The sequence below is a fragment of the Balaenoptera physalus genome (assembly GCF_965194825.1).
Source record: "Balaenoptera physalus genome assembly, chromosome: 6".
Lineage (NCBI taxonomy): Eukaryota > Metazoa > Chordata > Mammalia > Artiodactyla > Balaenopteridae > Balaenoptera > Balaenoptera physalus.
The window spans coordinates 105,978,403-105,991,946 of NC_138885.1; the positions used below are offsets into that span (position 1 = coordinate 105,978,403).

At 46.7% G+C, this 13,544-nt stretch overlaps 1 protein-coding gene across 2 annotated transcripts in view; it reads right to left on the minus strand.

The window, feature by feature from the left end:
• The window catches only part of MREG (melanoregulin), a 115,043-nt gene that overhangs the window by 38,717 nt on the left and 62,782 nt on the right, over positions 1-13,544 (minus strand). For both annotated transcript variants that reach the window (XM_082467495.1, XM_082467496.1), the window contains one exon: positions 2,936-3,095. In XM_082467495.1, the coding sequence (XP_082323621.1) occupies positions 2,936-3,095 (160 nt within the window). The remainder of the gene's footprint in view (positions 1-2,935; positions 3,096-13,544) is intronic.

A 13,544-nucleotide genomic window follows, 5' to 3' on the forward strand; every position in this document is an offset into this window, starting at 1 on the left:
TATATATATTATGTATGTATGTATACATACATACCTTAAAATGTATATTTTATATATATCTTGTGTACGTATATGTATTTTTTTTACACCTGAAAAAAAAAGGAAGCACCATGAACAGAGACATTTCACATCATTTCATGTAAAATCATCATCATCACATCTTCATGTTATTGACCTGACGGCCTGTTCTGGTTGCAGAGTTCCTCTAGAGTTAAACTTGACTTCATTTCCTAGGCAAGGAGAAGAAAAAGCCTTCGGGGCGGGGGAGGTGGGATGAACTGGGAGATTGGGATTGACATATATACACTAATACGTATAAAATAGATAACTAATAAGAACCTGCTGTATAAAAAAATAAAATAAAATTCAAAAAAAAAAATCTCCAGGAATGGGGTCCAGGAAACTTATTTTCAAAGTAATCCTTATATACACTCAAGTCTGAGAATCACTGTTATAAAAAGTTCCCAAAAACGGGACCTGTAGGGCTTCCCTGGTGGCGCAGTGGTTGAGAATCTGCCTGCCAATGCAGGGCACACGGGTTCGAGCCCTGGTCTGGGAAGATCCCACATGCCGCGGAGCAACTAGGCCCGTGAGCCACAACTACTGAGCCTGAGCGTCCGGAGCCTGTGCTCCGCAACAAGAGAGGCCGCGATAGTGAGAGGCCCGCGCATCGCGATGAAGAGTGGCCCCCGCTCGCCGCAACTAGAGAAAGCCCTCGCACAGAAATGAAGACCCAACACAACCAAAAATAAATAAATAAAAATAAAGAATTATTAAAAAAAAAAAAATGGGACCTGTAGCCATTTAAAGTATAGGTAAAGTGTAAGACAGAGACATGATCCGTGCCACTGAGAAGTTTACCAGTCAAACTACGTACAGAACATTTCTACATCTGGAACTCACTCATTGTACACTACTCCATTAAGTATGAATGTGAGGTGCTGTATATATACATGTTACACAACATTAAATGGCCTAGATGACAAAGTAGTGGTGTACTTGTATTCAAATCAAGAAGAGGTTTTTTCCAACATACTGAGGAAAATATGGGAGAAAAGATATTGCTTCTATTCTTATTTATTTCTTCTGTACCTGAATAATAAAGGATTGAATTTCAGCTAATAAGAAAAAAAAAAGAAAAAAAAGAAAAAGCCTTCTGGAAGGCCCTTCACACAGGTCCAAGAGCAGCACAGAAATGACACAGTGGCCGCTTTGGAAGCTGTGCTTATTCAGAGCGCTTTGCAGCTCACGTTGCCTCCTCTACTGCCTTTTCAAAAGTAAAGACCAACAGGGCAGAGAGACAGGAGCTCCTCCAGAGAGAGCTGCCAGGCTCAGTGCAAACACCCTTCAAGCCCCTTTCACATCTGGCATGAGGCCCTGGGGAGACAGAGAAAGGTGTGCTATATATATCACTTCCCTATTGTTGTCCCAGCTTTGCATAGAGTGGAGAAAGAAAAGGAAGAAAAGAGAAGAACTAGTTCCATTCTCACCAGCAGAAACCCTAACTGGTCAGCCCAGTACAGCAGGGTAAGGATTAATGCTTCCCATTAAAGGGAAAACAAGGTCATGCAAGCATTCCTGTCCATGTGCTCAGGAAGGGCAGCCAGGATGGCTATTCCTGGCCTGAGCAGCCTTTATGATGTCCTTTAAATGTTACCAGTGGAGGAGGGGGTAGCAGGGGGGAAGCCAGGGGTAGCGCAGTGCATGGTCAGTAATATGCTATGCCTCTGAGTTAAGCGCTGTGATGGATATCTAGCAGAAGTTGTCCCTACCAGCACTCCACACCCAAGAAAGGATGCTCATCAAAGCCACTGAGGGATGCTCCAGCCTTCTCTTCCCCCAGGCCTCAAGAATCAGAGGCAACTGTCATTCCCCACCTCTCAGCCCACCTCCAACCCCCCAAAGGCATCCCAAGTCACACCAGAATTAAAGGACCGGGACACATGACTCTTCTAAAGTTATCATCTCCTGCTAAAGCAATGTTTTCGGGGGGAAAAACAGTTAACAATTAATTAGCAGAAATAAAGAAACCTAGATAAGGAACAGACACACCCCCTGACATAACCCTGCTCCCATACATACACACTCTGGTGCTTTTCTTCAGAGCCTAAGCCTGAGGTTTTAAATGTCTCTGTTCTTCTCAATTACTACATGATACAAAGGAAAACATAAAGTCATATCTAATATAGGCATCTACTCAGAACTAACAGATGAACACAGAAGTTAGAAAACTTAGGTTGTATTACTTGGAAAATGATACACATAACATTATATTGTATTATGTATAGTACTATAATACTACTTTTGGAATAAAGGAGAAAATAAAACATCATCCCTTTTGCTGTCTTCTCTTCATTTATGAAGTTGTCTCCTTTTCAATATTCTGGTGTTCCCATATCAATGACTTTGATTAAAAGTCCATTAAGAGTGGTTTCAAGCCTTATCACAAAAATCACCTCACATATGGCAGATACGCTGTTTGATCCATAAGCGCAATTTAAGAAGATACAAACGGAAAAAAAAAAACAGTTCAGGTCCCATTAATTCAGTAGTGATGATGCAAAGTACCTCCCAATCTTCAGTCTGAATCTTTAATGGTGTCTTGCTAAACAATTGGAAAGATTAGAGATGGACTGCTTAAGCCATTTAAGACCATAAAGTATCTTCACGATCTGAAAAGCACTGCCTTGCTGTTTCCGAACTGCTATAACTTGTATCATTAAAGTAACAATTAGAAATCAGTCTCATCTGTGTATTAAACAGGTGTACCAAGACCAGCTAAAATTAGCAACTAGATGCTGCTAAAAGACCTGCCCTATGTTTCACGCATCTCCTCCTTCATTCTCTTCTCTATTCTAAGCTGGTCTTCTCCATTATTGCTGTTTTTCACTGGACATTATCACCTGCACACAGCAAGATCTCAAAAGGTGCTTACCTCTGAATCTTTGGCCTGTTGATTACGAACAACGATCAAATTGTAGAGGATCCTGTCGTCGTCTGCCTCTGTGTGGGACACATCGCGAGGCACGCTCCACAGATTCTTTTCATCTTCCCTCACCAGCGTGGCTCCGAAGGAAGAATATGGATTGTTACCACTATGGGATAAAAAAGGGGATATAAGGGCTTTGTAATATATATTACATATGATATATACATCATATGTAGCTAATATATAATATAAATAAAAATGTATATTATATAACATATAAATATATATATTCCTAACAAAAGAATCTAAATTTCCTTTAATAATTAAGCATAACACAATAGAACAACAAAGAAATCACTTTAAAAACAACAGAGGGACTTCCCTGGTGGCGTAGTGGTTAAGAATCCGCCTGCCAATGCAGGGGACACAGGTTCGAGCCCTGGTCCAGGAAGATCCCGCATGCCGCGGAGCAACTAAGCCCGTGTGCCACAACTACTCAGCCTGTGCTCTAGAGCCACAACTACTGAAGCCTACGCGCCTAGAGTTCATGCTCCGCAACAAGAGAAGCCACCACAATGAGAAGCCCATGTACCGCAATGAAGAGTAGCCCCTGCTCGCCGCAACTAGAGAAAGCCCATGCACAGCAATGAAGACCCAAAGCAGCCAAAAATAAATAAATAAATAATAAAAACAACAGAGGACAGATATAACAGGATACCTGGGCAGAGGTAATTTTACTCTGTTAAGCATGAAATTTAGCACAGAGTACCCCAGCAGCTAAGAAAAAAAAAAAGAAAAGAAAAAAAGAAACCCAATGGGGAGTAGAATTCTCATGTGATTGAAAGAAGGAGACAATTAACATGAAGAGATGAACTTTTTACTGGCTCTGAACTCAAGGAAATGCAGTAAATGTAGAGTGCAATGGTATGTAGTATCTATCAAATTCCCTACAACAAGAAAACTAAGTAATAAATATGCACATCCAAATACTTTCAATAAACAATATGGGAGGTTGAGTAAGGATTTCAGGAGCCCCATGTTGTACATTTGTTTCATGGTTTACCCTCTGTGAGGCAGTATCCGTGCTCGGGCTTATGAGGCGCTGGGTGGCAGAGCATCGTCCCTAGGACATGCTTATACACAGACCTGGTTAACTTCTGTGGGACTGGTCAGGTAGGATCATGCTGGTGTTATCCCCGTCATCTAATAATGTGTATGAGGCACTGACCCCATGTTAATCACAGGGCTCAATAAAATTGTGAGCAGCACGGACATGGTCCCTGTCCTTGGACCTCACTAGAGGGAAACACAGTAATGAATGATCACGTGACCATATAATTAAAAACTGTGATAAGTGCTATAAAGGAGGAGTTCAGGGAGCTGGTGAGAGCTAGCGAGGGTAGCAACAGGTAGGCATTGTGGAAAAGGGGTGCTTGAGCTTTAAGCTGAAAGACAAGAACAGAGTTCCAAACAAAGGAAATGGCATGTTCAAAGGCCCTGGGGTGGGAGGAAGCAGGATGTATGCATGAGAAGAAGGGGGATGTTGGCTAGTGAGTGAAAAAAGAAGCTGAGGAGGCCGTTGGGGCCAGATACCCCTGGCTTTGTAGGGCCGTGTTTTCTAACATTCTTTAGAAATGTGGTCTTTATTCCTAAGAACGAGGTAAGATGAGGAAGGGTTTTAAGCAGGACTGTGATGTGACATGAACAGTATTACATCTTGAAAGATCTTTCTGGCTAAAGTGTGGAGCATGCTACAAGAGGGGTGAAGAGTGGACCTGGGGGATTCATTAAGATGCAGCTGAGGTAACTCGGGTGAGACAGGTTCGGTATCAAGATCAGAATGACAGTGTGCAGCTAAAGAAAAGTGCATTATCCGGGAGCAGGAGAGGGTAGAAGCTCTCTGGCTTTTTGCCTGTATGGTGAGTGATGCCCTTGTCTGAGGCAGAGCTAGGATGCCCCACGGCCAAGGGGTGGCAAACACATCTGCAGGTGTGACCTGAGTGAACAGCAAATGAGGACAGACAGTGGACACCAGATAAGCAGACAGCACCTGGGAAGGAGGGATGAGAGTAACTGACAGCTGGACTGAATGGAAATGTTAAGGTTTAAACAAACACAAAATACTCAGAAGTTGGCACTAAGGAGATCTTGCCACGAAAAGCAAAGTCCTGGTCACGAAATTGGGGCTCAGCACAGGAACCCTCCCATCAAGGGAAGGGCTCCAGCGCTTGAGTGATGGGGTACAGGTCAGGCTTGAGAGAGCCAACCACGGCCCACCTGTGAAAACGGGGGAAAAGAGCGGATGGGATCTTGGAACCAAGGCCGGCAAGAGGCCAGCTACCTAAATGGATGCTGGAAAGTGCTCTTCAAATCCCTCTAGCTGAGGTTCAGAAGTGTAGGGTCTGAGACTGGGCAGAGCGATCAGAATTATGGAGAAGGAGCGACTTACAGGGAACCAGGCGCAGCTCAGCCACCGTGTTCTCAGAACTGCCCTGTCTTCCCTTAGCTGCCTGACGCCGCAAAGGCTGAAGTACAGAGGGGCCCGTTCCTCTTAAGAATGACGAGCCAATGGAAGAGGAGGCAAATGATGCCTTGGTGCCCATATGGGCTTTAACGAGCATGTCAAACTCATTCATTCATTCATTCATTCATTCATTCAGTTGTTTGTTTACTCAACAAGTGTATACTGGTGGCGGGCTGGGTGCTCTGCGGACTCAAAAATAAAGAGGACATTGTCCCTGCTGCTGGTGTGACTATAAGGCAAGGAGGTAAGTCATTTTTTTTTTTAAGTGCAAACAGAAAATTGTAGGAACAGGGAAGGAGTGACACATTATGCTTGATGAGAAGGAAGTTCGAGAAAGGTTTCGTGGAGGCGACAACATCTAACCCAGACCTGAGGAGTACACAGCCTTTCCTCAGGAAGAGAAGCAAGGGGAAAGGTGTTCCTGGCAGAGGGAACAGCACCAGCAGCGTACGGAGGCTTAAAGTGCCTGCAGGGCTGGGGAGTTCCAAGTGTTCACGCAGGGCTAACCACACAGGCCCAGAGGGAGGGAAGAAAAGGTGATGTGGGGTCAGACTGAGGACCTGCTGGAGTTCAGGCTTTGTTCTGTGAATGGCGACCAGTTATCAAGGCGGTTTTGAGCCTTGTCAGGTCTGGGTTTTACAGAAACAACCCTGGACGAAGAAGGAACAGAGAGATGGCTTAGGAGGCTGTCACAATCAACTGTCACAAGAGGGTAGGTGTGGCTTTCCTGCCATGTTCTTTGAGTTTCTAGTGTCAGGGGGGCCTCGGGGCCACCGTTGGGGAGGAGTGGGGCAGGAGATGGGCAAGGCTGCCCGGGCAGAGAGAGAAAGAAGCCGCTCTGTTTAAACCTCATTTGTTAGAGTTACAAGGAAGATTTCTTTGGGGCATAGGAAAGGTGGAGTTCTATTGCTAAATAAGTACATGTTTAATTCTAAACGTTTCGAAATACTGGTTGGGGTGAGAGTGAATGAGGGTGTGGGCTCGAGAACGAGAGGGGGGAATAGCTGCGAGAGGATGGGTTCCAGCAGCATCAGAGGCTCTCAGACGTGGCCGCCCTGGTGACTGGTGACGGGCGGCACAGAGGTGGGAGGAGAGGAGTCAGTGCTGACCGTGTGAGGGCGATGCCTTTACCTGGGACGGCTCGGAGGAAGCCAAGGCCGACCTGCACGCCTGCAGGACGTGCAGACAGCGATCAAGATCTGGGCTTAGGAATGAGGACAGGGCGGGAGATCTAGACTTGGGAGACATGCTCGTGCCTCTCCATCACTGCAGAAGCCAGGGGATCAGAGGAAGCGTCTGGGAACAAGCAGGGAGTGACGAAAGACCACAGGGGAACGGCTGACCTAAGGAGCAGGGGTGGCAGGCAGACTGGAGAGAGCAGGGGAGCCCAGAGAGAGAGAGAGAACACTGGGACAAAGAGGAACTCCCAAGAGCAGGCAGCACTGCAGTGTCAGAGCGTGAAGAGTATTAACTCCAACTTCTTTTTGCCTAAATAGATTTTGCAGCCAGGGATAAACCACACGGTGCTCTACCCAAGGGCCTCCACGCTCCATCCCTCCTGTTGTACAACCATCTGAGGTCACAAGGATGGATGACGCTGTCCCACTTTGCAGGCAGGGACAAGCCTAACGAGTTGTTTGACTTCTCCCCAGACAGGCAGCCAGCGGACAGTCCCCCCCCAGCACAAGGTCCTCGATGGGGCATCTCCAAGCAGCCACGGTCATGAGACTGAATCCAAGTGCTGTGACGGGGACACACCCACAAACGCAGCGGCTCAGATAACGACTACGTGTGTGAAGCGTTTCCCGTGGCAAATTCCCCTGGGGCTTCTCCTCAAGGCATCCAGACCCCGGGGGCACAGCTTTCACCAGGAGCTGCAGCCACTGGCTGCTGACACCACAGCACACATCCCTGCTGGGTCCTAAAACTCGACTACGTTCCAAAACCGGTCTTTTATTTTTCCCTAAGTTTGTTTCATTTGTATGAGTCTTGTCTCTTCATCAAGTTGATATGTTCCTCTAGGGCAGGGATTGTACCCAGTATTTCTTTCACATCCCACATCACCTGGCGGGGGCAGGCACAGAGTAGCTGCTTTAAAAGTATTAAAAAGTATCCAATACTTAAATGGAACAAACTGAGCTGTGATCCCAATGTGCTAAAGGAAATCCCGGACATAGCTCAGTAAAACTTCCCTAGAGCAGGAGGTTTAGACATTGGCCGGTACCCACCTGAATAATCAGTCATAGACAACATTTGACCAAGAATCAGCTAGTCCCTATCTGCTTGATAACCCACAGTTTCTTTGCATGCTTTGAGAAGACAGCTGCCTCCCTGGTCAGTTGCTCCTACCCTCTCACAACCAATCAATCAATCAATCTCTCTGTCTTCTCTTTTTCTCTCTTCTCCCCCCACCACCCCCATACACGTGTGACTCCAGCCAATGTCAAACAGTCGCCTCTCAGCCTTAACTTACAATCCCTGTAGGCAGGTCAGCATCGGACCTGTGTGGATGTCTCCAGACAGGTAGTGCCTCCCCAGCTCCCCCTAATTAGGAGCAGTGCTCCCCTGACGTCCCGTGAGCCTCAGACTCTGCCTAGTCGCTAATCCGCCCGCCCCCAGGGGACGATATAAAACAGGGGAGAGAACCAAGGGCTTCTGCCCCTGGGTGAGCAATGACTCTCACCCAGGGCGATGCTCTCAAGCTCGGGGTCTAGGCTGCTCTCCTCTGCAGTGCGGCCCCTACTCCGCTTGGCTGCCTACCTCCCCTGCACCTCGCTCCCACCACCTTCTTCTCATCCGTTAGAGATACAAGTCACAGGGCTTCCCTGGTGGCGCAGTGGTTGAGAATCTGCCTGCCAATGCAGGGGACACGGGTTCGAGCCCTGGTCTGGGAAGATCCCACACGCTGCGGAGCAACTGGGCCTGTGAGCCACAACTACTGAGCCTGCGCGTCTGGAGCCTGTGCTCCGCAAGAAGAGAGGCCGTGATGATGAGAGGCCCGCGCACCGCGATGAAGAGTGGTCCCCACTTGCCGCAACTAGAGAAAGCCCTCGCACAGAAACGAAGACCCAACACAGCCAAAAATAAATAAATAAATAATTCCCATTTAAAAAAAAAAAGAGTTACAAGTCAGGTTCCTTTGGGGGCACAGACACGGTGGGGTTCATTGCTAAATAAATCATGAATAATTTCACCAAAACATCAGTCAAGGTGAAAGTGAATGAGGGAAGGACCTGTCAGACCAGCCTGGCTCCTGGGATCCCTGGTCCCCATGCCTTTCGTCCTGCCCCACCATCCAGTCAAGGCAGCATCCACTTTGTTGGGGTTTTTTTTCTTTTTTTTTGAATTTTATTTTATTTATTTTTTTTATACAGCAGGTTCTTACTAGTTATCTATTTTATACATATTGGTGTATATATGTCAATCCCAATCTCCCTATTCATCCCACCACCATCACTGTCCCCCCCGCCCCGCTTTCCCCCCCTTGGTGTCCATACGTTTGTTCTCTACATGTGTGTCTCTATTTTGAACCTTTAGGATGAAGAGACCAGAGCAAAGAAAGGCCTAAAGTAAACAACTAAAGAAGCAGCTTGGGAACCTCTGTGCTCCTGAAACTGTGAAGGACTGTGGGACCTGTGTAAAGAGAGCTCCATGCAAAGGCCCTGGGGTCTGAGCCAGAAGCCCAGGGAGGACAGAGGCGGGGGAAGAGGGCACTGAATCGGAGCTTCACTTTCCCTCCCTCCCCCATATAATGACCTCTAAAAGGTTCTGAGGAAAGTGAGAGTGGCCGTTTTGCCCCCGGCCACCATCTGCTGATGATAAATATTTTATTAACCTCGGGCATTTGAGAAGTGGCTCTGAAGTTACACACAAGCGAAGCAGAGGCTGCTTTTACTCCCAAAAGGTAGGATGAGCAAAGTCTCAGGTTCCACCCCCAATCCCACCTAGGGCGCTGGACCAAATCACTTGGGAATCTTTTCTTTCAATACCATCTCAGGCTAAAAGGAGACTCCAGGCTTAGAAACACTGGACTCCGTGCCCGGGGACTGCATGCTAAGTGCCACTCAGCATTACAGCTGCTCACAAGGGTTTCCCGTGAGTCCTCACTACCAGCAAAGGACCGTGTGTGAAAGCTTCTGGAAAGCCCCACAAAACACACACACACAGGCCGGCTGCTGAGGCCAGTGGTTCCAGTGACTTTACTGCTCTCCCCACAGACAGGCTGGGCGTCAGCCCTCACTGGTCCAAGACTGAAGCTCTGACAGTGAAGAGAGAACATCTCCAGTAAACAGCAAACAAAGGTCTCAAAAAACAGACCCCAAAAGGCTGTTTAGTGCGACCCCCTTGACTACCTAAGGCCTCCTATCTGATTCCCCACTAGGAACTGGCCTGCCTCTTTGCCCCTGGCTTCCAGACTTTTCCCTTCCTCCTTCTGTGGTGACTTCCTGGTGAAGGAGCAGGAGGAGCGAAGGTCCTTACCCTCTCCTTCTTTTACTCCCTCCCTCCCTCCTCTATTCTCTGCCTCCTCTCTCTCCCTCCTTCCTTTCCTCCTTCCCTCTCTCCCTTCCTCCCTTCCTTCTTCTCCTCCCTTCCTTCCTCCCTCCTTTGTTCTTTCCTTCTTTCCTTCACTGCTTCCAAGACAGATACTCTGACCAAGTTAATTCAATGTCTAAACATTATTTAACCCCAAGTCTAAACATCGGTCCATAGATTCTGGAGCTTTTCTCATTGTTTAACTACCAAGGCTCATGACTTCCTTCAACACCAGAGATATCAACCTTCTCAAAGTACAGGGAGAAAAACTCTGGGTACTTTTCTGGGCCCCGCTCCCTTACATGTTCCCACCCTTCATGCCTTCTCATCCCAAGGCTGAAACAGAGCACCGTGTGATCACGCCTTTCATTCATTGCTTTAAGTGCTTTAACGCCTTGAAGATGGTCCTGACAAGAAGTCTGTGAAGTAGGAAGGGGCAACATGATTTTTATGTCTCCCAGCTGAGGAAACGCTGGGGATCAGGAAGAATAGACTCAGCCCTCTCCTCCCCGTTTCTATTCACTCCCGGTCATGTCATACCAGTCTCATGGTTTTAAATACCATCCTCTTGAGGAAGATTCTCAAACCCATACCTGTAGCCCCAGCTCAGACCTCGTCCCCAAGTCCCAGACTCCTGCATCTACCTGCCTTCTTCCCATCTCCATATGGATGGCTAGTAGACAGCTCAAGCTCAACATGGTGGACCAAGCCCCTGACCTTCCCTCCAAACCTCCCCACCAGCAGCCTCCCCACCCAGATGATGGGAAATCCAACCTTCCGATAGCTCAGGCCCAAATCCTTCAAGTCATCCTTGGTTCTCTCATCCCGAACATCTAATCCAGCAGAAAATCCTAGTAACAATACATTAAACAAATACCCACCTCTAATACTACCCCTTCCCAAGCCAAGGCACCTCTGTCTTGCAAAAGAATTCCTGGAATTTTTTTTCACTGATCTACCTCTTTCTACCATTGCCTCCACCAATTCGCAGTTCTTAACACAATCAAAGGGATCCTTTTAATACGTAAATCAGATCATGTCACCCCCTCCCTCAAAACCCTCCAGTGACTCCCATTTGATTTAGAATATAAGCCAAGGTCATACAATGGTCTATAATCCCTTCGTGACACACCAGCCACTCTGGCCTCTTCGGGTTCCCTGAACCCACCAGTCACGCTGCCATTTCGGGGCGCTTGCACTGGCTGCTTCTTCTACCTGTAATATTTTCCCCCAGAAATCCATATGCCTCACTCCCTCCCCTCCTTCAAATCGCCGTTTAAACATCCCCTCCTCGATAAGGCCTACTCAGACCAACCTATTTAAAATAGCAAGCATGCTCCCCTGCCCCTGCTCTACCTCCACATCCATGAGTTCTGGATCCCTGGGTTGGGGGAGGTGGGGGGATGAATCCCCTGCAGATACTGAGGGACAACTGGACTTATTTATCCTCTAATTTACTTATTATGTTTACTGTTTATTGTGCCACCCCCCCTACACAAACACACTACAATAAAAGCCCCCTGAGGACAGGATCTGTATCTCTTTTGCTCAGTGATGTATCCAGAGTACTTAGAATAGGACCTGGTGCTTAGTAGATGCTCAGTTTGCTGAATGAATGAACTGCAATTTCCCAACTTCACAGGGCTCTGAATGGTAGAAATGAGGCTGGAATCCACTCTCCAGACAAGTTCTTAACATGCTTGAGCTGCTTAAATTCATGAAGGTGGGGCTTAGAGTCTTCCAGAGGAAGCAGACAGTAAGCACATATGTTTATGTCTGGTGGTGATCAGGGCTCTGAAGGAATACACGGTGACTAAGGGACAGAGCGAGGGCAAAGAGTACTGTTTTAAAGAGGATGGTCAGGGAAGAATTTTCTGATAAAATGACTTTGAGCAGAGACCTAAATCAAGTAAGGGAGTTTCCCAGACAGGTAAGTGGAGAAAGAACATTCTAGGCAGGGAGGGCTCTGAGACAGCACGTGCTTGGTGTATTTAAGGACGCAGGAGAAGGCCAGTATGGCTAAAGGATGAACAATTTCCCCTTATGTGCTGACTTTAAAATCGAAACCATGCATAATAGCCCCAAACTGGAAACCACCCAAAAGTCCACCAACAGAAGAATGGGTGAACCAAAGGAAATATACTATAAAGCAGTGAGAACCACCAACTACATGCACCAACTTGGATGGCGAGAACATACACAGTCTGATCCTATGTATGTAAAGTTTAAAAGCAGGCAAAACTAAAGAACATTTTTAAGGTGCATACATGGGTGGTAAAGCTATAAAGAAAAGCAAGGAGATGACTATCACAAAAGTCTAGATACAATCAGGGGTGAGAGATGTGGAACCACTGATAGCTATCTCTTGCCTTGGGCGGTGGTTACAGGAATATCCACTTTATAGTTGTTCTTTACACTGTATATATGTTTGTATGTTTTTAGTCTCTGATATACAAACACAAAACTTTAAAAGTTAAGGACGAAAACTAAGTGAGAGACAATTCAGTAAACTCTTATTCCTTTCCAGGGAGTACAGGGGTTCTTTAGATACATACTGTCTCACCAAAATTATTTCGTAAAAAAGACACCAAAGAATAGAGTGCACAGCATATTATTGGCACAAAACAAACATGTATTAACCATACTGAAAAGGACTTCCACTGCCAACATAACAAGCTATTTTACCCAACATTTAAGCAGAATTCGCTTTTTAAACAAAGGTGTAGTGGCAAGATCACTTCAAGATATCTAGAGAATAAAAAGTTCCAGGAAACCTAGATCAAAGGATACGTACCAGAAAGAAATATCTTCTCAGGAACTTCCAATGTCACCAAGACTGACTAACACAACAGAACTCACAAAAAGGGAAGAAGGATGCTGGGGGTTGCCTGGGAAGTAAATCTTTAAAAGTCATCCTCCAGTGAATTCTGAGTGGCTGACTTCTTGGTAAAGCGTGTACCTCCTACTTCTTGACCTGAGGCCCAGTTTCTGGGAACAGCATGCAGGACCCTCCCCCCTCTCTCCTCTGTCTTTCAAGAAAGTTAAAGTACAACTCTTGGAGTGGATTCTTCCAGCTAGGAGCACCTTCCTGCAACAGGAATCCTTGGTGCCTCTGCAGTCACTTCCTAAGAGTCACTGCCTGGCCCAGGACTACGGGCCTTGTAACTGCGGGCAGTGCAGAAAGACCTGGGTGAGTGAGTTGCATCAGCTCAGGTAACCCAGCAGCAGATTACGGGAAAAGAGTCAGGCCATCTGGGCCCCAGTCTGAGAGATCCCACTGACACTAGCACATTAGCCAACATTTTTTAAATTGGAGGTCATGTGAGTCCACATGGTGAAATGAAAGATTCTAGACATGTGAAAGATTACTGTCCTAGAGTTGGTGGTGATCACCTCTTAAATGTGTTCAAGCCACCACCCTTCTTTCCCACTGGCCCCTGGCTTCACAGCCTTAAGACAGAAAAATAAGCCAGTGTCTCTGGACCCCAAGCTATAAACAATTCAGGGCAGGTCTCAGACTTCAAACACCATGTCTAGAACACACCACATAAGCAGCTA